This window comes from Rhinolophus ferrumequinum, chromosome 6, assembly GCF_004115265.2.
Source record: "Rhinolophus ferrumequinum isolate MPI-CBG mRhiFer1 chromosome 6, mRhiFer1_v1.p, whole genome shotgun sequence".
Lineage (NCBI taxonomy): Eukaryota > Metazoa > Chordata > Mammalia > Chiroptera > Rhinolophidae > Rhinolophus > Rhinolophus ferrumequinum.
The window spans coordinates 8706864-8734578 of NC_046289.1; the positions used below are offsets into that span (position 1 = coordinate 8706864).

Consider the following 27715-nt stretch of genomic DNA (forward strand, 5'->3'; position numbering starts at 1 on the left):
AGGAAGACCACATAATTTGCCCGTGGTCCTACAGCCAGGAAGCCACAGAGCTGGGACTCTTTGGGACATCCGTCCATCCATCCATCCATCGATCCATCCATCCATCCACCCATCTATCCATCCAGCTAATATTTGCTGGGTGTCTGCTTTGTGCCAGGAGCTGTTCTAGTGGCTTGAGACACCTCAGTAAACAAAATACACAAAGCTCCTTGCTCGTATGGACATTCCAGACAGACAATAAACAATAGGGGTAATAAATAAATAAGAACATTAAGTAGAGCAGGTAAATGTGATCGGGGTAATGGTGACGCTTGTGGTGGTCAGGTCGGCCTCATTGGGTAAATCACTCACCGCTGAGACAACAGATTTTGTGATTCTACTCTCCATGCTCTCTGTTGCATAATCAGCCTCTGGAACCTTCTGACCCAGGAGATGCCCACGTATGGGTGTACTTGATGATAGGATGGGGGCTAGCCCCACCCAAGAATGAAAGTTCCCAATGTCAGAAACACAAGGTTCAAAGGCCCCTATGACGTGATCCAGCCTGACTTTTTATGAGATGCAGAAAGCCTTTGTGCAGTTTCTAAGCAGATGGCTTTCTGAGCACACCCAGAGTGCCGGGAGGCTGGTTTCCTGTTTGTCCAGGCTGAGGCCGTTCACATGGGCACACACCAGAAGTGACAGGTTGGTATGCTGGCAGGTGAATCACACATAGGAAGTCTCAGTTCCCAGCTCTGCTTTCCCAGATGTTGACTATGTGGCTTGGGCAGATACCTTCTCCTTCCTGGGCTTCAATTTCCCCGTTTGTGCAAAGAGGGGTCTGCTATTCTCTCTCAGAGGATACTTTGACGCTCATATTGGAAAGGATCGAACTGGCTCCAAAGTTTCATCTCCATATTCATTCTTCCATGCATTCATTTAGTCAACAGATATTTATTGAGCATCTACTATGTGCCAGGCAGTGTGCCAAGTGTGGAAAAGCTAGGTGAGAACTCAGGGGCAATCTGGGCAGCTTTCTTCCATCCAGGCCCAGCCAGGAGAGCATTTTCCACCCTCCTGAGTCACCATGTCACTGCTCAGGTGTGACAATAGGATTGCAAGGCCACAGCATCCTTTGACTTTGGGAAGAAAAGCTTTCAATTCCTGCTCAATTTCCGAAATTTCATTCATTCCTGAACTACTTTTATGATGGTGGCTGACTCCTCATCTCTTTTGTACAATTATTTACTCAAGATTGATCTTTAATTCAATTAAAAAACAGATTTGTTTACACAGAAAAATTAATATCATAATCATATATAGAAACCTAGAAAACTTACCATAAAAAGAAATTAATTAAAAATGCACAACACAAAACCAACCCAGTGAATAAATTCTACCCAGGCTGTCGTTGCGTGCTGTAGTCCCGAGCCTGTGGCCTCATCTCCTTTGTTCAAAAGGAAAGTTAGCAGGCGTACAATGGCTGTGAAGACTGCTGGCGCCAAGCCCAGGCGTTCTCCTTGAGGAAATCAGGAAAGAACTGGAAGAGGCAGGTTTGCCACTCTATGGTTCCACATCATGGGCAGAAAGCACCTGAGATGGTTTAGCCTGTGAGCTCATGGAAGTCACGGCCCAATCCCCCGCGGTCTTAGGTCACGGTTGGAATGTGTACATGATGTATGTACCTGATGCTTGGCCTTTCTTTCTTCTTCTTCTTTTTTCAATAAATGTCGAAATTTGGGTATAATTTTAGATTTACAGAAAAGTAGTGAAGACAGTAACGAGTTTCTACATGCCCTTTAGCTAGTTCCTCCAATGTTAGCATCTTACATAACTATGAGATGTTAGTCACAACTAAGGAACAAATGTTGGTCCATGACTACAAATATTAATGATGCTATTTGGATTTCAACAGTTGTTCTCACTAATATCCTTTTGTCTGTTCCAGGCCCAAATCCAAGATGCCGTGTTGCATTTAGTGGCCTTTTGTTTGGCGAGGACTTCAAGAGGCTAGAGGCTGGTGGGAGGCCCTGGAGTCAGACAGGCTGAAGTCCAAATCCCACCTCTGCCTTGTGTTCGGTTTGTGACATTAGGCAAGGCACTTAATCGTACCCAATTCTTAGTTTTGACTCTCCATAAACTGGGGGTCATCTTATCCATCTCCCAGAATATTGGGGGAATTAAGTGATATCATACACGTGAACCTACTGTGCACCAGGTAGGCACCCATCCGTAGTAATGCCTGTTAAAGGCTCCCAAGGGTGGGGGAGGGACGTCTACTCCGTGTGCTTCTGTGAAAGCTGCTTGTCCTCCATGTCTTGGCCTAGAATTAACCCCTGGTCGTTTGCAGAATGTAAAAGCATTTACGAGACTCTACAAAAGTAAGAAAAGGTTTCTTGAAAGCCAAAGAGAGACAGTTCTGTCAAAGGGAAGTTTTGCCAGGACAGAGCTCAACAGAGACAGCTGCGGAGACAGAGGGGTAAGAGAGGGATACTGGCAAACGGAGTTTAGCCAGGGTAGAGTCCAGTGGGGGACAGCTGCGCTGATGAGAAGGAGTGCTGGGGTTTTATATTTTTCCATGCAGGATGTGGGGTGCTTGTCAGCTTGCAGGGGTCTGCCATTACAATTTTCTCTTCCTGGGAACTGTCTTGTTCCCATCTATGATAGCTGTCAGCTTGCAAGGGGTTGCTGTTGCGATTGGCAACTGTTCAGTCCCTACCTATGATGGATGTAAGGTCCTTGTCAGCTTGCAGGTGCAGTGCTAGCCAGGGGAGTCAGAGCCAAGCGGTTTAGTTCATTCCTGTTAACCCTTTGCCTGTCCCACCCCCCTGCCATCTCACAAGCCCGATCCTGTTAAGTCTTTACTTGTCTCATCACTCCCAGCACAGGTAACTTTTTGTTCTTGTTTCTCAGTGTGATGTGAACAAAAGAATCAGAGGTTCCTGGACTAGGCCGAGGAAAGGAATCCTCAGGATGAAGGTCCCATTTGGAGCAGGAAGCCCAGGTGTCCTACAATGTTGAAATAGTGACCCCTTGCCAAAAACCAACTGGAAACACACGCATAGTCAGACAAAACTCCTCAGGGTCTCTACCCCCGTCCCTATCTCCACCCTCAACTTGGCTCACATGCCTAAAAGTCACATGACCACTCCAGGTAGGCTAAGAAATGAACAAGGATGCAGCAAAAGACATCTCAGGGAGCTCTGGGATCACTTCTTTCATGAGACAGGTGCACATGTCCACAGGAGGTATTGTTGGGTCCCTCCTGGGAGGCTTCTGAAGGGGAGCTTCTGGTTCAGGTGACATTGCAAGTCCAGCCTTGAGTTACCCGATCTGCTGCACAGTTCACAGCAAATATAGGTTAAATTTGTAAGTAAATTAAAAGGGAAAAGTATAAAGATGTAGCCGGATTTTTAAAAAGTGATATAAAGATCTCCATAAACCAGAAATGGGACAAAAGCATAAAGATATGTGATGTAGGCAAGCGATTCTATAGCCGAGAAAGGAAGAATCTAGAGAGGGCTGGACGTGACAGGAGAGTCTCCATGGAGGACCATGGACTTGACATACGGCTTCCTGTTGTTGGGACTTTAATTGGGCTCTGCTCCTGCTTTGTTGCTGCTCCAGCAGGATTGGTCTATGAATTTGAAGAGAAACAGCCCCTCGTTTTCTAGGAGGCCGTAAGGTCCCAGGAACTGAGCAGCTCAGACCTGGAGGTAACCTTGGAGAGCTTCTCTCTGGGGCAATGGCAGAGGTTGTGAGGGGAGGAAGACCCAGCTCCCCTCACTCCCAGGTCTTCTCAACATTCTCTGTAAAGTCTGACTCAATCGTCCTTGGTCTGGGAAACTGCATTTTAATGAGACAATTCTCCTGACAATTAACCCAGCTTGGGAAACCCCATACTCCTTCAGACTGCCAACCTGCTTCATCAGTTGGCCTTTACAAAGTTTCTGGGGGCGGGTGAGTCAACAGAGCCTGGCCCTTGGAGTTCCAACTATTCTTCCACTGCCCTCCCACTCCCTTTTTATATTCCCCTTTATTCTTCTCTCTCTGTCCCATCACTCGCTGATCACAGTCCCTGTTCTAGAGGAAGCCAGACAAGGTCCAGACTATCTAATCAGGGAGACAGACACATAAGAAGGTAAACTGCAGTGGTTTCTCCAGGCATGGTCTGCTCCAGGGAAGGGAAGAGTTTCTGTGGGATCTAGGAAGACTCTAGAATGTATAATTTAGAACTGGAGCTGGCAGGATGAAAAGGAATTTTTCAGGTGGGGAGAGTGGGAAGGGCAGTCTAGGCAGACTGAAAATTATGTGCTGTCAAACAGCACAGGAAAAGAAATGACAGGGCTGCATTCATTTAATTTTATTGTGTTTAGTATTTTTTCTTTAGGTATAGTTACAGAGTAAATTAACAAATATTTCTGGCCATTGTTTCTTCAAAAGTTTTTCTGTTCTCCCTGACCCTCTTTTTGCCTAGAACTCTAAGTGTACATACCACGGGTGCCCAAAAAATGTATACACATTTTAAGAAAAGAAAACTATATTAAATTTGTAATACTCAATATACACTGATAACAAAAGATGACTACAAGTCACGTTTGACTTCTGCAGTTACAAGAGGGGCTCAAAGTGGTTACCATCAGCGTCCAGACACTTCTGATTACAGTAAACTACGGCTTGAGTAATGCTGACCAAAGTGTCTACTTGTATGCATTTGTTGGCACCCCCGCTCTGTTAGATTACTTGATTTTGACCCAAAGGTCACTGGGGCTGTTATGTTTTCCCCCCAGTTTTCTCTCCTCGGTTTGAATTATTCCTACTGCTATGTCTTCAAGTTGCTAATCTTTTCTTCTATCATTTAAATTTTCTCTTCAGCCTAGCCAGTGAAGTTTTCATTTTGGATATTGAATTTTTTATCCCTAAAAGTTCAGTTTAATATTTTTTTATAGTTTTGATCTTTCTCACATTATATTAATGTTTTTCTTATTTAAGCATATTTTAAGTAGCTGTTTGAAAGTCCTTGTCTGTTAATTCCATGACTTCAGTTATGTCCAGGTCTGCTTCTGTTGACTGCTTCTTCCTTCCCACTATGGCTCACATGTCCCTATTTCTTAGGACATCTAGCAATTTTTCATGGGATGCTGGACATTGTGACATTACAATTTTTTCCCCCTGGATTTTATTGCCTTCCTTTATATCTGTTTTTTTGTTTTTTGTTTTTTTTTTTTTGTTTTTTTCCTAATCTTGACTCTTTTATTTTTTTATTTTATTTTTTTTTCATCAAACAACACCGGACATCCGTGTGCTTTATTGAAGGTAAATTACATAGCACTTTTTTTTATTATTATTAGTTTCAGGTGCACAAGACAAAGTAATACTTAGACATTTATCATTTATATCCCTCACACTGTGGACCCCCCACCCCCCCATCCACTATCTCTCTGACATCGCACCGAGCCATCCCATTTCCACTGTCTCCACTCCCAATGATGTACTCCACCTCTTGTAAGTGTATACATACATATATATACATATATATATATATATATGTATATATATATATATATATATATATATATATATATATAATTTTATATCTGTTTTGACAGCCAACTAAATTACTTGCAGAACTGCTTAAACCATCCAGGCATGTTGTCAAGACTTGTTAGTGTGTCTGGAGTAGCTTTAAATCAAAGTTAGTTTAACCCAGGGGTGTCCAAACTGCGGCCCGCGGGCCAACTGCGGCCCATGATCCATTGTTCATTGGCCCGCAGCAAATTCCAAAAATATATTTAGTTTACTTAAATAAACCAGGTGAGGCAATACGTACTTCACCTCGAGTGAGTGGCCCGGCTGTGTGTGTATTTTACCGCATATGGCCCTTGGTAAAAAACGTCGCAAAAAGTTTGGACACCCCTGGTTTAAACCCTGATTTCAGGATGCAACACATCTAGGGTCTCTACTGAATACCCCTAGTGATCAAGGAGGTCTCTTCACTCTGGCTGGTCGTGACCTAAATATCTCTCCACACAATGTGAACTCCGGAAATTGTTCTGCTTACATCATCATAGCAGTTTTTCTGTTTTGGTTTTTGGGCATTTGTGCTTTTTTTTTCCCCCTTGGACCAGCCTCGTAGAATTTCACTTTATGCATGCAGGGTTTGGAACTTAGTTTTGGATTTAAGCTAATGCACACTTTTGCTGCATAATTGTGGCCTCCTTAGCTTTCCCAAACTCTGATTTCTGTCTCCTAAGCTCAGCAAGCTTGCCATGCCCTCCTTGCCTTCCCTGTGTCTTGCCATGCCTTCCCTGTGTCTAGAAAGTGCTTTTAGGCAGAAAATATGGACAATCGTAGGGTTTTCCTCCTCTGCCTATTGTCTAATGTCTGAGTTTTTTCATATGTTTTTTCAGTGTCTCGATTGTTTTATGTATTTTTCTAACTGTTTACAAGTCCAATGTCAGTTACTTTGTTTTGGCCAGAAGTATACGTCAACTCAAATTTTATGTATGTACAACCTGTGTAACTATCACCTTTTTTAACCCTAAAAGACCCTGAAAGAATCTCTCTTGCTCATTTCCAGTCAGTATCAACCTCAGGAGTAGATTGCTCATTTATATTTCCATTCATTCGTTTACTCATTCATTAATTCATTCATCAAACACGTACTGAGCTCTTGGTATTGGCTGAATAGTGATTTACAGGGAGAAGAAGATTGGCAACTTCTAGATTGGCAACTTCTCTGACTCGTTAAAATTTCAGTCCCACAAATACATGTGAAATTAGGACAGAGATAAGTCTTTCACGAAAAGGTTCATGGTACTATAAAAACATTTAATAGGAGCAAGTTTCGTTTTCTAGGTGGCCAAAGAGAGCTTCCTTGAAGAAGTAACATAAGCTAGAACCTGAACAATAGACAGAAATTATTTAGGGGGAAAAGTTTGGTAAGGGGAGTGGGGAGAACACTTCATGAGCAGGGAACAGCAAATGTCACTGGTGACAATCATGAAAATGGGCAGAATGGCTGAACACAGGAGTCCAGAGCAAGAGGCTTTTTGAGTTATGTGATGAAGTTAGAGGGGTCAACAGAACCCAGGCAACGCAGGTTTGATTAAATATTTCACTGCCCACTCTAGGAAACAAGAGGCTACTGGAACACTTTAAAATAGGTAAGTGTTGACATGGAGAATGAGCAAGAAAAAAGTTCATGGATTGAGTTCTAGCTTTGAAAAACTAGGTGAGTGGTGGTGCCAGGAATCGAAATATTGAAAGAGGTTTTGGTTGTAACATTTTTTTAATAATTGTTTTATTTTTCACTTACAGTTGACGTACAATATTATATTAGTTTCAGGTGTGCCACATACTAATTAGGTATTTATATAACTCATGAAGTGATTGCCCTGATAAACCTAGTACCCATCTGACGCCATACATAGTTATTGCAATATTATTGAGTATATTCCCTGTGCTGTACTTTACATCCCCATGACTATTTTGTAACTACCAATTTTGTACATCTTAATCCCTTGCCTTTTTCACCCATCTTCCCATCCCCTCCCATCTGGCAACCATCAAAATGTTCTCTATGTCTATGAATTTGTTTCTGTTTTGTTTGTTTGTTTATTTTGTGCTTTAGGTTCCACATATAAATATGGCTTTTGTCTTTCTCTGTCTAACTTACTCCACTCCGCACAGTACCCTATAGGTCCATCTATATTGTTGCAGATGCAAAATTTCATTCTTTTTTTATGGCAGAGCAATATTCCATTGTATATATGAAGGTCTGACAATTAAGTTCGTGAACTTGCCACCATGCGCTCACATGGGCAGCACTGTACAAACAGCTCGGTAAAGTTTCATAACCTTCGTACATCAGTGTCTCACAGCTGTGTTCGTGTCGACGTGTGGGGGTGTCCTGCTGAGTGGCATTCATTATTGTTGTTGCGTGTTTTTGTGTGCCATCACAAGAATGTCTGAGCTTGAGTTAGATCAATGAACAAACATTAAATTTCTTGTTAAACTTGGCAAGAGTGGAAGTGAAATCAGGGACATGTTAGTCCAAGTTTATGGGGAAAATGCCATGAAGAAAATGGCAGTGTACAAATAGATTAAACGTTTTTCTGAGGTGAGAGAACCCATCACTGATGAAGAGAGATCAGGGCAGCCAGTAACGAGCAGAATTGACGCAAACATTGCAAAAATTTGTCGAATTGTGTGTCAAAATCACTGGCTGACTGTGAGAAGCATAACAGACCAAGTGAACATCGAAAGAGAAACAGGAAAATCTTAATTGAAAATCTTGGTATGAGAAAGGTGTGTGCAAAAATTGTCCCAAAGGAGCTCTTGCATCACGACAATGCACCAGCTCACACGGCACTGGCTGCGAGGGAGTTTTTAGCAGGTAAACAAATAACTGTATTGGAACACCCTCCCTACTCACCAGTTCTGGCCCCCAATGACTTCTTTCTTTACCCAAATATAAAGGAAATGTTGGAAGGAAGAGATTTTGATGACATTCAGGACATCAAGTGTAATATGATGACAGCTCTGATGGCCATTCCAGAAAAAGAGTTCCAACATTGCTTTGAAAGGTGGACTAGGTGCTGGCATCAGTGCACAGCTTCCCAAGGGGAGTACTTCGAAGGTGACTGTAGTGATATTCAGCAATGAGGCATGTAGCACTTTTTCTAGGATGAGTTCATGAACTTAATTGTCAGACCTCATATGTACCACTTCTTTATCCATTCATCCATTGATGACATCCAGGTTTACCTCCACATCTTGGCTATTGTAAATAATCTTGCAATGATTACCTGAATGCACATGTCCCTTCGAGGTGGTGTTTTGGGTTTCTTTGCATAAAGACCCAGAAGTAGGATTACTGGGTCCTCGGTTGTAACTTTTGTTGAGAGATGGTGTTTGGGTAAGAGTCCGAGTTCAGTTTGGGTCCTATTGAGCTAAAGATTTATTTGCAACATCAGGAGCAGAAATCAAGTAGGTAGTTAGATAGATGGAGTTCAGAGGAAAGGCCTGGGCTAGAGATTAAAACGAGTGATTGGCATTTCTTAGCAATGAAGCAATGGGTGTGTTACGATGAGATCAGCTGATGAGAGAGGAAAATTGAAGTGAGGAGAGCACTACAGGCGAGTCCTGAATGCTGAGGCTCACGGACACACAGGACGGGGCAGGAGAAGAGAAAGCCGAAAAGGCGAACAAGGAGAAGCAGACAGATAGGAGAAATCCAGGACGACATGGTGTCACAGAGCCAAAGGGCGGGACTGGAGAAGAAGCGGGGTGTGGTCTCTCGTGCCAGATGCTGAAAAGTCAGGTAAGAGGAGAACCTAGACATGTTCACAAGCTGGTCCCATTTCTGTGGACTCAGAAGCCAGACTGGAGTGGAACAGAGAGTGAGTGGGAGCTGAGGCCACGGAGGCCATGAGTCCCCGGCTATTGAAGATTTGGGCTGTGACATGGGGAATGGAGGTAGGGCAGTAGCGAGAAGGGAATGAGAGGGTGAAAGGAGGACTTTTGTTATGCTGGTGGTGGTTTGCTTGTTTTCATGGGCAAGACTTGAAAGTCTTTAAAAGCCAGTGGCAAGGATCCAATTGGGAGGGAGCATCTAAATATAGAAGAAAGAAGTAGAAGGGTCCTGAGATGGAGATAAAGGATGCTTTCTAAAGTTCGGGGAGGAGGATTGCTCTTAGAAGGAAGGGTGGAGTGGAGGATGTGGGAGGAGGAGGAGTGCTGGGGAAAGTAGGGAGGTTAAGGCAGTTCTTTTCGGAGGGGCTCTCTTTGATGGAAGGTAAGAGGCAGGTTCATCTGGTGTGTGTGTGTGTGTGTGTGTGTGTGTGTGTGTGTGTGTGTGTACGCACACACGTGCATATATGGCAGGGTGATGAGTCCATCTTAAGGAAATGGAAAAGGTTGAGATATTCCCTGCAGTCAGTGGGGGAGTGAGTTGATCTATGCCATGTTGCCAGACAAACAAAGATGGGTGATTGGGAATCCACAGTGGACCAACCTGCCTCGCTGAGCCACCTTCCCCCCAGCACTTGTTAAAGAAGGAATAGCTGGGTGGATTATTCTAAGTCTGAGATCTTGCCGCAAATGTGTGTCACAGAGCAAAGGCCCCAGGGAGTGCGGGGATTGGGAATAAAGTGAGGTCCTTTGATACTCGAGCTGGATAAGAAGGCAAACGAAGGCAGGAGAGTGTGAGTGGACGGAGGGAGACTCAACCTTTCCAGGAAACTGGAACAATGAAGAGCTTGAGGATGAAGCTGGGAACATAAGTTGGGGCCCAATGGAGAAGAACCTGATATACCAGGCACTTGGGTGTGCCTCCCATGGTCAGTGGGAGCCACTAAGGAATCTGAGTAGGTGAGGGATACGTGAGTTGCATTTAGAAAGCTCACCTTGTCCGCAGGGTGTATGGGTAACTGGAGCTCGGAGACAAGTGAAGAACTGAGCAGGTGAGAGACGATGGAAGGTGGGATGGAGGCAGTAGCAGCTGGGAGAGAAGGGCCAAGACAGGCTCAGGCATAAGGAGGATGAAATGTCCCTGCCACCCTGATTGGCAGAGCCTACTGGCAGGACACTCTCGCACACCTTCAGGCCACAGTCACGTCACAGCAGAGAGAGGGTCTTCTTCGGACTGGGAGAGAGAAGTGGTGGGAGGAAGAAGGGGCACCTGTGTGAGGACAGGAGTTTGGAATGGACGGAGGCCAAGCATGGAAGGCAGTTGGATTTTGAGAGCCGACTGAATGAGCTTTTGCCAGAGCTTTTCCTCAACAGTGTAAGGATGTACTCCTGGAGGCCCATGGCCATAGGGCCCAGATTACCAAGGAAGGAGCCCTTTAAGGCCACCTCCCCAAGGCCCAGAGAGAATCAGCAACTTGCCTAAGGTCACGTGAATCCTTAGTGACTCCTCGATGGATGACTGGTTCAGGCAGGTCTCCCCTGCTCTGCCCAGGCCTCCCCTCAGCAGGGTTCGGTATATGGAGTCAGACGTCTTCTAGCAAAGCCACGTCTGCTGGTGGGGAGGTGGATCCTCTGGGAGGTAGAGCTGGTGCTAGCAGGTACCCTTGGGAGCCCCCACCCACACCCACACCTCCCCGGAGATGGGTACAGGTCCCTGGTGCTCTGTGGCACCCCCATCGCTGTGCCTGGAGTGTCTCCTCTCCCCTTGGGCTTGGCTGGCATTCTCTTCCTTCAAACTCATCCCTTCTCACAGTCATGAATATCCAGGGATGTGCCTGTCCCTTCACCCTGTTTCCCAGTGAAGAATGAAATATCACAAGAGGCACTCAGGAAAAGTAGCTTTGATCTCGTGCCTACTGTGGGCCAGAGACCGTGCTGGCTGTTATACAAACTGTCTCACTTTTCCCTCAGAGCCACCCCCTTCCCCAGATGGGGAAAGTGAGACTCGGGTTGGTGATACAGTGTAAAGGTAATTGCACAAGGCTGCATTCTTTAAGCATAACTTACTGCTCTGAGGTTGGGAGGAAACAAATGGTCTTTCTCAGGCTCTGACTTTTGGTTGGTTGTCAAGATCAAGTGCTGCTACTCAGTCATTGCTTCCTGAGTTAGCACAGCGGACCCCCAGTGCGTCACAGGGTGTCCTGCAGCCCTCAGCCCTTCACAGGTATGCTGCAGACCCCACATTCTCACACGGCTTCCCGAAGACCCCAGCCTGTCACAGAACTCATCAAATAGGAAAAACTCAAGGTTTTAGCCCCACATTTCTCCCTCCTTCATTTCCTCCCATCCTGGTTCTGACGCTGGTGTAAATGCTCCCCGACTCAGTCCAGGGCACCAGGTGTCCACTGAGCCCCGATACTGTGCATTGTAAGTGGCTAGCGGTGGGTGGAGCAATGAATGACAATGTAGCTCCCAGAACGGTTGTTGCAAATTCCACTGGGATTCAGGCAGTCCTCTGTCTCAATCCTTCTGTGGGTCCCAGAATCAAGTGTGTATACAGAGGGTGCCAAAAAAAGTATACACATTTTAAGTATACACATTTGAAGAAAGGAAAAAAACTGTATGAAAATTACACTGATGGTAACTCCTCTTGTAATTGCAGAAGTCAAACGTGACTTGTGTTCATCTTTTGTTATGGGTATATATTGAAAATTAAAATTTTAATACAGTGTTTTCCTTTCTTAAAATGCGTGTACATTTCTTTGGCCCCCTCTGTATGTCTGCACAAGGCCTCTGATCTCTGCAGCCTGTCTCTCGCCACCCCCTTTTCCTCCAGCCTTTCTAGGGCTCAGGCTTTGTTTCATGGACACTTTTCTGTTCTTCAGACCTGCCGTGTCCAGGCAGTTCTCTCAGCCTAACCCTCTCTTCTCCGCTTGTCCCCTTCCCTTATTAACACTTCTCAAGCCTTAACAAGCTCACTTCCGGTAGAAGCCATCTTTACCGCGAGATAGGTGTACCAGTGCCTCTACTTACCCGTCACATACACTTCTCACACGGTTGATACTTGCTAATTGTCCATCATCCCAATAAGCTCTTGAAGGGCAAGGACCCCGGTTCTAGTCCTCCGCTGGAGCCCCAACGCCTCATAGAAAGCCACATAGGTGCACACATCCCACTCAATGTATTGAATGCAGGAATTATGAGGAATGGTCCCTATTCCTCAGGTGACTTTACTGATCATTAGGCAGACATACCTGGGCTCCACAACAATCCATGCAGTAACAGAAGGAGAATCAAGTTTCAGAAGTAGGAGGAGCGAGGAGAGAGAGTGATGGAGTCACGACCGGGAAGGAGGTCGGGGGCCTCTCAAGGAGGTAAATGGTGACGTAGAGTTTTCAAGAGTGAGAAAGAAGGGTTTTTCCATGAGCGATGGGAGGGGCATCGCAGGAGAGGAAGCAGCTTGTTCCAAGGCATAGCGGAGTTAGGAGCAGGGAGTGTTGTGTCAGAGCGGGGTTGGGGAGTGGAAGGCGGGTGGAGGGAGGTGGACCTGAGCCGTGGGCCATTGCTGTTGATGCAGAAGGGCTGTGGACGGGTGTACTGTTGGGCAGTGGGGCTGAAGAGAGGGGGAGGGGCCAACTCTCGGAGGGCATGTGCCACACAGAGCGTTTGGCCTCTGTCCCCCAGGAGATAGTCTTTGTGCAGAGACAGACTGGTGGATTTCACTTCAGCAACCTGGAGAAAAATTGATTTGAGGGAACGTGGCTGGAGGGAAGGAGAGGAGTCCGGAAGCGAACAGAACTGTTCAGGGGAGAGCTGTAGAGGATCTGGACCAAGGGAAGGGCAAGGGGGTGGAGAGAAGGCGGGCTTGACATGTCTCAAGGAGGAAAATGGTTGACCACGTCCTAGATGTGGGGAAGGAGGGTGACTCAAGAATGCAGTGTGATGGACCGGCTTCTGACTTGGATGACAGTGTGCGTAATGTGACCGCCTAGGAGAAGAGAAAAGAAGGAGCAGGCTCTGTGCAGGGGACAGCTTAGGAGGTCAGTTTAGGACACGTGGATAAAGAGTCCAGTAGGTGTGTGGATATAGGTGATATACGTGAGGGTATCTTAGAGAGAAAACTCAACTTTAGTCAGACAAACAGATACAAATCCATGAAACAAAGATCGCCAGTCCAATATATATGGAAATGGAGAGAAAGTCATAATGTCCCCCATTTAGCAAAAATATTCCTCGTATAGAGTCTTCTCATTTTAATCAGAACCTATTATAATAAATTGCTATTCCTTTGATGTGAATTCGGTTTCGCCAAACAGGTTGTTGGGAATATAGCCATCACATTAGAACGGGCGTGACATAGGCAAGTGACCTCATCACACCCGGTCCTCTAGGAGGTACAGAGACGCATCCGATGTTACAGAGCAGCAAAAGAAAACTGAAGTTCAGAGACGTTAAAAACTCACCCATTGTGAACGTCAGAGCTGGGGGCAAGCCCACCCCTCTCCTACTCCAAAACGACTAGTTTCCAACTGCCATTCGGTCAGTTAGTCTAAAATCGTCCTGGTGCCAAAATCTCGCTGGACGAGACCTTGGAGGGGGGAGCAGGCAGGTGGGGCTACAGCCATGAGCTTGTCAGCAACCAGCACTCAGGGCCCTTGGAGGACCACAGTTCTAGCACAGACTCCTGCTCCGGTTTCCCCCTTTTGAGGGACCTCAACAAGTCAGTAAACTCCTGTGGCTAAGGATGAGTGCCGCAGGCAACTACTAGTATGTTGTGTAGGTTTGATCATGGTGAGAAAATGATCAGATTTACACAAAAGGGACAAAGAATGTTTGGAGGGATCTCTGAGGGGTAAGATACCATTTTCTGGCACTTTGCAATCTGGTTTCACTATCTTACTTCTTTAAAAATAAACCTGGGCCAGCCCGGTGGCTCAGGGGGTTGGAGCTCCGGGCTCCTAATTCCAAAGGCTGCTGGTTCGATTCCCACATGGGTCAGTGGGCTCTCAACCACAAGGTTGCCAGTTCAACTCCTTGAGTCCCGCAAGGGATGGTGGGCTCCTCCCTCTGCAACTAAGATTGAACACGGCACCTTGAGCTGAGCTGCCGCTGAGCTCCCGGATGGCTCAGTTGGTTGGAGCGCGTCCTCTCAACCACAAGGTTGCTGGTTCGACTCCCACAAGGGATGGTGGGCTGCACCCCCTGCAACTAGCAACGGCAACTGGACCTGTAGCTGAGCTGCGCCCTCCACAACTAAGACTGAAAGGACAACAACTTGATTTGGAAAAAAGTCCTGGAAGTACACACTGTTCCCCAATAAAGTCCTGTTCCCCTTCCCCACTAAAATCTAAAATAATAAAAAAAATAAAAGCAAACCTACGAAGCAGAAAGAGCAAACAACACAGGATCTGAGATTTGGGTTTTGAAACCTGACCTTGAATTTCAGGCACAACGGACTCACTGTACGACCTGAGATAAATTATATGACCTCTCTGAGGCCTGTTTCCTCATTTGTAAAACAAGGGCAACACTATCTACACGAGGGGGTTCCTGTGACAATCCAATGAGGTTATAGGAGAGAACCGGCTCTGTTAACTGTCCCGCTTGTCCCCATTCAATGGCTAAGGGTGTGGAGCGTTGCAAGGTCTCTGATTCACGGGCTGGACCCTCAGCCTACCTCTTCTGAATGGTTCTTTTCTCTCTTGCAGACTTACATCATTCCAAAATGGCATCTTCCTTTTATCGAGTTTTCTTAGTTGTTAGCCTCTGTGTACCAATCTATGGTGTGTCCCCAACCTGTCCCCCCAGCAGAAGACCCCCCCCACTTTCCTCTACAAAGAGCACCCCCGTCACCCAGGTGTCTTCCAGCAACACCGACTTTGCCTTCCGCCTCTACCGGAGGCTGGCTTTGAAGACCCCGAGTCAGAACATCTTCTTCTCCCCCGTGAGTGTCTCCACTTCTCTGGCCATGCTCTCCCTTGGGGCTCGCTCAGCCACCAAGACCCAGATCTTCCAGAGCATGGGGTTCAACCTCACACACACGCCAGAGTCCGCCATTCACCAGGGCTTCCAGCATCTGGTCCGCTCACTCAGTGTGCCCAGCAAACACCTGGATTTAAAGATGGGGAGTGCCCTCTTTATCAAGAAAGAGCTACCGCTGCAGAGAAATTTCTTGGACAATGTCAAGAAGCTGTATGACTCGAGAGTCTTTTCTATAGATTTCTCCAACACCCCCACCGCCCGGCAGAGGATCAACAGCTATGTGGAGAAGGAGACCAAAGGGAAGATTGTAAACTTAATCCAAGACCTTGAACCTCTGACAGCCATGGTCCTGGTGAACCACGTTTTCTTTAAAGGTAAGGCTCTGAGGGGTTGATACTGATGGTGAAGTTCTCTTCCGTTTTTGCCCCCAGTCAAATAAGGAAGCTACACAAACCCTAGACAGCAGGGCAGAGCAGTGGGAAGGCCTACGTTCTAACTAGCTGTGTCACTAGCTGGCTGTGTGACCTTGGCTATCTCATGTTCCTTCTCTTAGCTTCAGTTTGTCAATTATAACGGGGGGCTCCTTCAGTTCTGTCTTTGTATAGACTGATTTTGTGTCCTGAGGGGCTAACGTTGGGCTCAGCGGGCAGCTCATAGGAAAAGTCTTCCGGAAATTAGCTTGGGAGAAAGGACGTTATCTCTTGCCACCAGTAGCTGCCCCAATGCCCCCTGAAAGTTTCGAGGAGGAACATAGAGCTCTCTGACCCCCCAGTGTAAGAAGCAATTTCATGTATACCCCTCACAAAGCGATAGCCCTCCTCCCCCAATCTACTACCCCCCTGACATTGTATGTAGCTGTTACAGTTCCACGGACTCTATTCCTTACGCTGTACTCCACATTCTGTGACTATATATACCTGAAACTAATTTAAAAACATATTAAATCCAATAAATTTGTACATTTTGGCAAGAGTTAAAAAAAAAACAAAGCAATTTCAAAGGTGAGAACACCTTCATAGGTGTGGAAGCCCAGACAGGCCAGGATAACTGTCATTCACATCCCCTGTACATCCTTCTAGAGCTTCACAGTTTACAAAGACATTTTCAGTAGAACGAGCTTCAGCCTTAAAGCTGGACAGCCCTGGGTTTGAACTCCACCTCTCCCCCTTGCTTACTCCATGAGGTGTTGCTTTAAAAGACTCGTCATGTGTTAAGTGCCTGATGCTTAAGCCAGCCTTTCTGCTAACTGGATGGATGGATGGATGGATGGATGGATGGATGGATGGATGGATGGATGGATGAGAAACACAGCTTCCTAAGGTTGTGTTTGTGGCTGAAGTGCCTGGACTCTCCAGGCAGAGTTATCATAGATGCTATTGCATCATTCCCTCCCTCCATTTCCTCTCTCTCCTTCCCTTCCTTTCTCCCTCCTTTCGTGCATCCATCCACCCATTTATCTATCCATCTACCCCTGTATCCACCCACTCACCCATCCTTCCACCCATTTATCCATCTATTATGCAAGGTGGGAGGAGAAGGAAAAATAACTAATATGCTTTGAGCCTCTACTAAGTTTCCTGCATTTAGTATATGTTGTTCCATTTGACTTAATTTTATTTTTTTTATTGAAATATAATTCACAAACCATAAAATTCACCATTTTAAAGTATATGATTCAATGGGGTTTGGTTTTTAGTGTATCCACGAGGTTGTGCTATGTAATTACCTCTACTATGTAATTCCAAACCATTTTTATCATCTCAGAAAGAAACCTCCCATCCACTAGCAGTCACGCCTCTTTCCTGCTCTTTCCCCAGCAACAAATAACCTATTTTCTGTCTCTATAGATTTGCCTATTCTGGACATTTCATATAATATGTGCAGGTGTTTCTGTGGACATAGTTTTTGAATTCCTTATACCAAGGAGCATGATTGCAGGATTGTGTGGCAAGAGTATGTTTGGTTTTTAAAGAAACCACCAACTGTCTTCCAAAGTGTCTGCACCATCTTGCATCCCCACCAGCAACATGTGAGAGTTCCTGTTGCTCCACTTCCTTGTCAGCATTTGGTGTTGTTGTCACCGGTCCAGATATTGGCCATTTGAATACATGTATAGTGATAGCTCATTGTTGGTTTAATTTGCATTTCCGTGATGACATACGATGTAGGGAACCTTTTCATATGTTGATTTGCTATCTCAATATCTTCTCTCAAGGTCTTTGGCTCATTTTTTAAACCAGTTGTTTATTTTATGTTGTTAAGTTTTAAGAGTTCTTTGTATATTTTGGGTAACAGTTCTTTATCAGATATATGTTTTTGAAAATATTTTCTTCCTGTCTGTGGCTTGTATTCTCAGTCTCTTGACATTGTCTTTCCAGAGCAGAAGTTTTGAATTTTCATGAAGTCCAACTTATCAATGATTTCTTTCATGTATTGTGCCTTTGGTGTTATAGCTAAAAAGTTATCGGCACGCCCTAGGTCATCTAGGTTTTCTCCTATTTTATCTTCTAGGTATTTTATAGTTTTGTGTTTTACATTTAGGCTGTGATCCCTTTTTAGGTAATTTTTGCAAAGGGTGTAAGACCTGTGTGTAGATTCATTATTTTGCATATGGTGTCATTTATTCCAGCACCATTTTTGAAAAGACTGTCTTTGCTCCATTGTGTTGTCTTTTGCTCCTCTGTCAAAGTTCAGTTGACTATGTCCCTGTGGGTCTATTTCTAGACTCTGTTCTGTTCTATTGATCCATTTGTCTATTCTTTCACCAATACCACACTGTCTTGATTATTGTAGGTTTACAGTAAACCTTGAAGTTGGTTAGAGTCAGTCCTCCAACTTTGTTCTTCTCCTTTAATAGTGTGCTGCCTATTCTGGGTTTTTTGCATCTTGATATAAACTTTAGAATCAGTTTGTTGATATGTACAATATAACTTGCTAGGATTTCTATCAGGACTCCATTAAATCTATAAATCAAGTTGGGAAGAATTAACAGGTTTCTATACCTTGTCAGATTTCCTAAGATTTTGTTGAGGATTTTGCATCAATGTTCATGAGAGATATTGGTCTGTAGTTTTCTTTTCTTATAATGTCTTTGTCTAATTTTGGTGTTAGGGTAATGCAGGTTTCACTGATTGAGTTAGGCAGTATTCTCTCTGCTTCTTTCCTCTAAAAGAGATTGTAGAAAATTGGCATCATTCCTTCCTTAAATATTTGGTAGAACTCACCAGTGAATCCATCTGGACCTGGTGCTTTGTGTTTTGGAAAGTTATTAATTATTGCCATTCTTTTTAATAGGTATAGGTCTATTTACATTGTTTATTACTTCTTACATGAGTTTTAGCAAATTGTATATTTCAAGGAATTGAACCATTTCATCTAGGTTATCAAGTTTGTGGGCATAGAGTTCTTCATAGTGCTCTTTTATTTTCCATTTAATGTTTAGGATCTGTAGTAGTGTTACTTCTTTCATTTCTGATATTAGTAGATTGTTTTTTCCTCTGTGTATTGGCCAGACTTTGTTACTTTTCATATGTCATATTTTCTTGTGTGTAAAAGCTGGATTTTTAAAGTAATGCAATGTGGCAACTCTGAAAGTCAGATTCTTCCCCCCTCTCCCAAGGGTGGTTGTTGTTTCTTGTTGCAGTAGTTGTTTGTTTAATGATTTTTTTGAACTAATTTTTAAAAGTCTGTACTTTGTCGTGTGTGGCCACTGAAGTCTCCTCTTGGTTAGTTAAATAATCAGCTATGATTGGGCAGAGATTTCTTAAATGTCTGGAATAAATAAATATCCCAGTCTCAGCAGAGGGATTTTGTGTGCATTATGGGGCACGCCATCAACATGCAGCAAGGCAGATTTAACTCTGATTCAGCTTCCACTTTCTGTTTGTGCAGACCCTCAAGGTCAGCCAGAGGTAAGAACTTACAGCCTTTTCATTTTTTTTCAAATATGCATACAGCTTTACACATGCATATAGTCTCTAAATGCCCAGGGTATACTTTCCGAAGTCTCTATGGACATCTTTTTCCTCAGCTTTCTTTTTAAACGTTTTGGTTAGTCTATTGTTTGTGCCATCTGTTATCCTCATCCAGGTAACCATGAAGCTAAAACACTCGCCTGTAATTGTTTCTAACAAATACTCCCTGACCTGGGGAGGAGAAGGCTTTTAGCATTGAGTGAGATCCAATCAACCTTGTAAGTGTGGTCTTTCAGGAAACTATCAGACAGGTCAAAGAATTATAATTCTGTGGGAATGAGGCTTTGAAATTTCTCCAGCTCTGTTCACCTCCCTCTGTATTGGAAATACAGTCTATTATTTTTCAAGGCTACTGCTGAGGTAGAGAGTGAAGGATGAAACTAGTGCAGGTTAAAATGTCACAACGTTGACTGTTCTCATCAAGATTGAGCCATTTTTTAAAAATAAACTTCCCAGGTTGCTGCAAGCCTTAAGTTAATTTCCAGAGTTCAAAAGAAGCTGACTATTTTTGCCAGTTTATTTTGTTGCCTTTATGAGAGGGTAAATTTACCGAGGCCCTTACTCTGTCATTTTTGCTGATGCACCCCCACCTTCACTACCAGCCTGTCCTGTTAATCTTTTTGATTAGTCAATTGTTTTCCCTAACTATTATCCACTGTCTGAGGCAGCTGCAAAATTTATCACTGCCTGTAACTATTTTTGACTAATTTTCCCAGAGGAAATAGCTTTTTGTATTGGTTGAGCTCCAAGTCGGATCAAATAGAGCTAGCTTTGCAAGTTAAGTCTTTCAGGGAAGCACAAGACAGCTCAAATAATGACAATTCTTTGGGAATGAGTCTTTGAAAGGGTTCCAGCCTCATTTATTTTCTTTAGTGGCTGTCAGGTTACCAGAATTTACTGCAAATTCATGCTATTATTTTTCAAGGCTACTGAGGAGCTGGGAACGAGGAATGAAACTAAAGCATGTTAAAATACCACAAAGTTCACTGTTCTTACCAAGATTTACCTGTTTTACTTTAACAAATTGTTTCCCAGTTGCTGAAAGCATCTGGTTAATTTCCACTAATCATTGTTAATTTCCATTAACCCTGTTGGCTGTTTTCTCATTGCTTTTATGGAGGAGAGTGTTGTCAGAGGCCCTTACTTCATCATTTTTGCTGCTTCACCTCACTAATCGCACTGTGACATAAAGACCTCTCTTCTCTTTTTGTGTCAGCCAAGTGGGAGAAGCCCTTTAACCCTCTGTATACGAGTAAATATTACCCATTCCTGGTGGACAAGAGGACCACTGTGAAGGTCCCAATGATGCACCAGATGGAGCAATTTGCTTTTGGGGTGGATTCGAAGCTGAATTGCTCTGTGCTGCAGATGAACTACAGTGGAGACACCGTGGCCTTCTTTGTCCTCCCTGACCAGGGCAAGATGAGGCAGCTGGAACAGGCCTTGTCGTCCAGGACACTGAAGAAGTGGAGCCACTCACTCAAGAAGAGGTGGGCATCCGTGTCAATGTACAGGGGCCTGAGGCGGGTGACAGTGTACATCTAAGCATGGGGGAAAGACCGTGATAGCAGCTGTTGAATCATCACTCCTGAAAATGGAACAGTGAGCTTGGTTCTCACTTGTACTTCACAGTCACCTGACTGATGAGGAATGTTAGTTACCACTCCCCTTCACAGATAAAGGCCACGTAGCTAATATGTCCCTATTATGTCCCTGTAGCTATTCGGTGCCAGCAGAGCTCACTCTATCAGCCAATCCAATACTTAATTCCATGGCGTGATTCCAGAAAATTAAACAAGAAGAACAACAACAAAACATTGGTGCTCACCGATAAAATGTGGATCGGATAATAATATTACTGAACTCATAGGTTGCTGAAAAGATAAAATAAGTTACTATTTATGAAGTGCTTAGAAGAATGCCAGGGAGATAGTAAGTGTTCAATAAATGTTAGCTATAACTAATATTATTATTAGTTCTGTAATTATGTAACTATAAACAGTATCAAAAGGCAGTTAACCATAAGACGGAAAGAAGTGTCACAGTCTTATGTAGAGTCTCTCAGCAACATTTTCTTGGCATTATGAGCATCATTCTTAGGTGCTCATAGTTTAACAGGAGTGAAAAGACAAGATCAGGGGTAACTTAAAAGAAAGACAGAGATCGGTGCCCAGGAGAGGGCAGGCAGAGAGGGCTGAGGAGCGTCTAAGCAAAGCGAGATCACTTTCAGCTGGGATTGAGGAAAGGCTTCAAGGAGGTGGCACGTTTGAGCCAAAGTAGGACTAGAACGTGAAGGTATGGATAAGACATAGAGGCTTGGGAAGGGCATTTGGGGTAAAGGACACGGCACAAGGGAAGAGGCAACGTTGGGGATCAAAAGACACTGGAGGATGTCTCAGAGGGTTCTTCTTCTTCTCAGACTACAACCAGGGCTGGATAGCAGGAGAGGAGCCAGCACGGAGGCTGCTGGTGGGGTGTCTGTAAAGAGGCAGAGCAGAGAGAACACGGAGATGGCCAAGCCAGCGCAGGAGACAGTAACAGGGAAGAGAGATGTCCGTTGTGCTAGAGGTCACAAGAAGTGAATCAATGAGGATTGAAGTGTCCATCCCATATTTTTGTGCTTTCATTTCTGTGATTTACTAAGCACGTGACCTTGGGGAAAGCGCTAAAATTAAGATTTACCATCATTTGAAAGAGAGATAATGTTCATGAATGTACCTGAGACAATGCTTTGCCCATAGTAAATGCTTGATAAATGCAGGCTGTTCACTCTTGGCTCAGGAAAACCATTGCAGAGGAAGAAAACATTGTACCAAACTCTAGGGCTATGCTGTCCAACATTGTAGCCACTGGCTACATGTGGTTATTTAAATTTAAATTCGTTGAAATTATATAAAATTAAAAATTTAGTTCCTCATCGGCACCAACCACGTATAAGCTGCTCAATAATCACATGTGGCTAGAGGCTACCATGTTGAACAGCACAGATATAGAATAATTCCAACTTTGCAGAAAATTTTATTGGACTTTGCTGGTCTTAGGGATTAGCAGGGTTTGTCTCTGACAGGGTTGGTGGGGGACACTGTGGTCCAAGGGTAGTAGACGCACTTCCGTTATCGCCCAGTGGCTCCCATTGGTCTCTGCCATAGGCTCCCTTGCTGGGCCCCCTTCTCTGCTCTGTCCCCTACTTCATGAGGGGGCCCATTTTTCATCTCACGTGTCTTCAGGGCTGGACTTGCTCATCCAGCGGACTTACTTCCCGAGCAACCTGGGTTGGTTGTCTGGGATGTGGTGACCCCTTTAGCAGCAACCAGCACTCCCTGGCGGAAGAAGAGTCTTCTGAAATGCCACCTAGAAGCAGAGATGGGGACCCAGGGCCTGACTTTCACCTCTTCCTTTCCCCTTCTCCACAGGTGGATAGAGGTATTCATTCCAAAAATTTCCATTTCCACCTCCTATGACCTGGAAACCATCCTCCCGAAGATGGGCATCCAGGATGCCTTTGACCAAAATGCTGATTTTTCTGGAATCACAAAGAAAGGCTTCCTGCAGGTTTCCAAAGTGAGTTGGTCAATGAAAGTATTTGCATGAAAGCCTGGATTGGAAGAGTCTCTAGAGGCTGACCGATCGAGTGCTCTCATCTCAGTAATAAGGAAACAGAGCCTTGGGAGGCACAGTGACTAGTCTGTGGCAGCAGTAGGGTGAAATCTCACGGCTTTATGGCCATCATGCCTCTGCTACACGGCCACCCTTTATCCCTCTTCAAACAAATGTTCCTAAGGTCCAACTACAGTTCTTTGAGAATCAGACATCTCCCTGGCAGGCAGCACCTGCTGCAGATGGGCTGGTGCCCCCCCGACCTTCACCCTCACCTCCCTGGAGCCTACGTCCTCACACTGACGTCATAATGTGGCTGCCCATGGGGCATTCGTACCCTGCAGATGTGTTGAGCTTGGCCTGCCGTGTTTAAAAGAAAAAAAGAAAAGGAAAGAAAGAAAGGAAAAGAGAGAGCTGACTTCTAAAATGTAGGATATTGGACCTGAAAATCTAGCCTTCTGATTCTCTTGAAACAAATCATCGAGTCCAAATCCTACATGGCAACAGTGAGTCTAAAGCTCTACACTGTGGCCCTTGGCTGGAGCTGAGCTGTCAGCTGCCCTCCAGGTTTCCCATTGGCCCCACGCTCTTACAAGAGGTCTTCTCAGCTCATGGGGGTTACACGTCTAGCCCCCATCTGCATATGGGTTTCTGATCCCTGACCTGAAATTTACTTTAATTATAACAGATTATAAGGGTCAGAAGTGGTCTTGGGCCACTGAAGGGCACCTTTGTCATTGGTGTCCAGGGAAGGAGTGCAGAGATCCCACTGGAATATGATGAGCATAATGGACATTTCCCCACTATGTGCTTATGTTCACATATAAAATAATGGCTATAATTGTTCACAGGCCCCCCTGAAGCTTAGCAGTACACGAACCCCAGGTTAAGACTCTCTTCTCGGGCTGGCCTGGTGACTCAGGTGATTGGAGCACCAGGCTCCTACCGCAGAGTTCGCAGGTTCGATTCCCACATGGGCAAGTGAGCTGCGTCCTCTACAGCTAAGATTGTGAACAATGGCTCTCCCTGGAGCTGGGCTGCCGTGAGCAGACGGAGGTTGGCATGGGCTGCCGTGTACTGCGGGGGGCTGCCGTGTGCTGCCGTGAGTGGCTAGCAGCCAACGTGAGTGGCTAGCAGCCAGTGAGAGCTGCTGTGAGCGGCCGACCGATGACTAGCGATCGACTGCCAGGGGGAGAGCAAGGCTCATAATACCAGCATGGGCCAGGGAGCTGTGTCCTACACAACTAGACTGAGAAACAACGGCTTGAACCAGAGTGGGAGGGCAGGGGAGGCAGAAGAAAGGGGAGGGTGAGAAAAGAATCTCTTCTCTAGAAGAACAAGAAGGGATCCAACATTTAGTAATACATAACCTATGTTCCCGTGTCACCATTGCAGCAATTCCTATGGCATACCTACTTCGTATGATTTTTTTCAATTCACCAGATAATCTTGTGGCACACATGCAGTTATTATCACCCTTTTATAGATTTGGAAAGTGACGCACACAGCACCTAAATAACGTGGCAGAACTGGGACTCAAACCGAGGTCTTTCTGGGCTGTGTTTGCAATTATTCAACTCCATGCTTAAGGACCAATTGACCAGTAGCAACCACAGCTGCCACTGATTAAGCAAATCTCATGCCAAGCATTTGGCATATACTGTAATTTTGAAGCCTCTTGAGGGGTGCGTCCCCATTCCCAGGCAAAGCACCAATTTTTAAAAACATCAGTTTTTAAAGTGTCTCTGTGGGGCTCTGATGTTTGTTTCCCCCCTGGCAGGTTGCCCACAAGGCTGTGCTGACTGTCAGTGAAGAGGGCACCGAGGCTGCAGCAGCTACCGCTACCAAGCTCACGATCCGGTCAAAGGATGTCTTCCCTCACTCCACCATCTGCTTTAATAGGTCCTTCTTGATGCTAATTTTCAACAAAGCCACAGAGACCGTGTTCTTCCTAGGGAAAGTTGAAAATCCCACTAAATTCTAGTTGTGAAAAGGCCTGCTGATGGCTGATATCTTGACAATGCACAGGAAATAACAAACTGCATTGCCTGATGCTCCCGGTGTAGCATTAGGACATGTGCTCTCTTGTTCTGAGGGTCCCCCTGACCCCAGCAGAGCTGTAGTCTCCATCCAAATGCCACTGTTGAGTCTCAATCATCAAAAGCCAGCAGAGATGTGGGTTACAAACCAAAGCCCATGAACCCCAGTCAATGCCCTTTTCCACAAATCTCCCAGGTAACTAGCTCCATGGAGTGTTTCTGGGTTGACATATTTCCATTCCTTAAAGCCCTGGGGAATGGTAACATATGGGCCAGTCACCTTTATTGAAGAATTACAGTAATAAATTCAATAAACCTAAAATGTGGATTTCGCCAGTAACAGTGCTCCCACATGCATCCAGCATCATAATTTGAAAATAGTTTATTGGCTAACTCACAGTGACCAGGTTGTCACGATGTGACATTTCAGTGGCTGCATGAATTCATCCATGCATTCAACCAAAGCATATTGAGTACCTAATATATGCTAGGAATAAATCAGACAGACAACGTTCCTGGCTTATTGGACCAACATGGGGGTAACAGACCACCACCATAACAATAAAACCAACCCTATAAATAAATGTGAGTATTACAGGTTATGGTAAAGGCTGTGAAGGCATCGACTAGGTGATTGGGGGGGTAATGGGGTGGTGAGAAGGTGTTTCTGTGAGCACAAAGGCTGAGTCAGGAACAAGCAGTCACATTGGAGAGACAGAAAGAGGCCCTTGTGTCTGCAATGGTAGAACCAAAGTCGGAGAGATATAAGGTCAGATCATGTAGGATGTTGTTGGCCAAAGAAAGGAGTCTGGGTTTGGTGGGAGGTGCCATGAAACCAGCTGAGTTTCTCAAACAGAAAGGTGAAACATTAATGTATAGGTGGTAAAGACCTTTCTGAGTACATGCATTGGTTTTCCACCCAGACTTTGTCAAGGCTGGCTGCTGTCCTGGCTCTGGCACTGTCACATACACACACACAACCCTCTGGGTGGTCAGCCTCCTCCCTACTGGTTTGGAGTGACAATGGCCTGGCTCTCTTACTCAGAGTTACAAATGATGCAGTGGGCCACAAGGGTACCAGGCAAGGCTACTCTGCCCTCCTTCCCTCACCCTCTGCCAAATGGGCTGTTCTGGCTCCTCCCACTTCACCTTTCATTATCAAGGTGTCTTCTGCAGCCTCTGGTGCAGTGGAGGTCCCACTCCCATCAGATCCAGATACTCCTTTTGTGGGGCAAGGGGCTGGTACCCCACACCACCTCAGATGTGCTGGGGAACTTACATTGGCTTTTTGAAGCTCTTTTGCACAGAAAGAAAGAAAAGAGAAGGGAGTGCTGCTAGAGAGCTATAGAAGCTTCAAGGGAATCCCCACACTGCCACCTTATTTCTGAATAGGAGAACAGAGACTCAAAGGATGAGAACAGTTACCCCAGGCCACAGGGATACCCTAGGCAGAATGAAACCCAGGACCAAAGCTCAGATGTTGGGGCTCCAATGCTGATTCTTTGATTGTGCTACCTGTACCAAACTTCATTTTATGCATGATGATCTGCCCTCGGGCATGCCATAAAAGTCACAGTGCCTCAGAAGCTCCCATAAGACTGTCAGTTGATTTCTCAACAGACACTTTGCAGGCCAGAAGGGATTGGCAGGAAACATTCAAAGTTATGAAAAGTAAGGACCTATAACCAAGACTACTCTACCTAGCAAAGCTATCATTTAGAATCAAAGGACAGAGAAAAGGCTTCCCAGACAAGAAAAAGCTAAAGGAGTTCATCACCTCCAAGCCAGTATTACAGTGAATGGTAAAGGGGCTTCTTTAAGAAGAAAAAGAAAAAGAAAGATAAAAAATATGAATAATAAAATAACAATAACTACACATCAACATTTTCAATATAAAGGTGTTAAATAGTTCAATCAAAGATATTGGATGGCTGAATGGATAAAAAAAACAAGACCCTTACATATGAAGTGAAGAGACTCACTTCAATTGAAAGACACACAGACTGAAAGTGAAGGGATGGACAAAGATATTTCATGAAAATGGAAATGAAAAAAAAGCTGGGATAGCAATACTTATACCGGACAAAACAGACTTTAAAACAAAGTCTATAACAAGAGACAGAGAAGGGCCCAGTAATCCCATTTCTGGGTATTTATCCAAAGAAATCCAAAATGCTACTTTGCAGGGACACAAGCATGCATATGTTCATTGTAGCATTGTTTATAATGGCCAATACATGGAGGCAGCCTGGGTGTCTCTCAATGGATGAATGGATAAAGAAAAGGTGGTACGTACATATAGACAATGGAGTATTACTCAGCCATGAAAATGAATGAAATCTTGTTATCTGCGACAACATGGATAGACCTACAGGGTTCTGTGCTGAATGGAGTAAGTCAGACAGAGAAAGACAAATGCCATATAATTTCACTTATATGTGGAACCTAAAGCATAAAATAAACAAAACAGAACCAAACTCATAGATACAGAGATCATTTTGATAGTTGCCAGATGGGAGGGGGGCTGGGGTCCGGGTGGAAAAGGGGAAGGGATTAAGAAGTACAAATTGGTTGTTACAAAGTAGTTACGGGATTGTAAAGTACATCATACAGAATATAGACAATAATATTGTAATAAGTTGGCTGGTGTCAAATGGGTACTAAGTTTATCAGGGTCATCACTTTGTAAGTTATATAAATATCTCATCACTATTGATACACCTGAAACTT

General features: G+C 44.7%; 1 protein-coding gene across 1 annotated transcript; it reads left to right on the top strand.

Annotated features, from left to right (window-relative positions):
* The first annotated feature begins 603 nt into the window (after positions 1–603).
* On the top strand, positions 604–26994 carry LOC117022898 (serpin A9-like). The gene is made up of 6 exons (XM_033107111.1): positions 604–684; positions 9046–9304; positions 15102–15749; positions 20566–20839; positions 22763–22910; positions 24727–26994. The coding sequence occupies exons 3-6, from the start codon at positions 15119–15121 to the stop codon at positions 24928–24930; spliced, it is 1257 nt and encodes a 418-aa protein (XP_032963002.1). The 5' UTR covers positions 604–684; positions 9046–9304; positions 15102–15118; the 3' UTR covers positions 24931–26994.
* Positions 26995–27715: the final 721 nt, after the last annotated feature.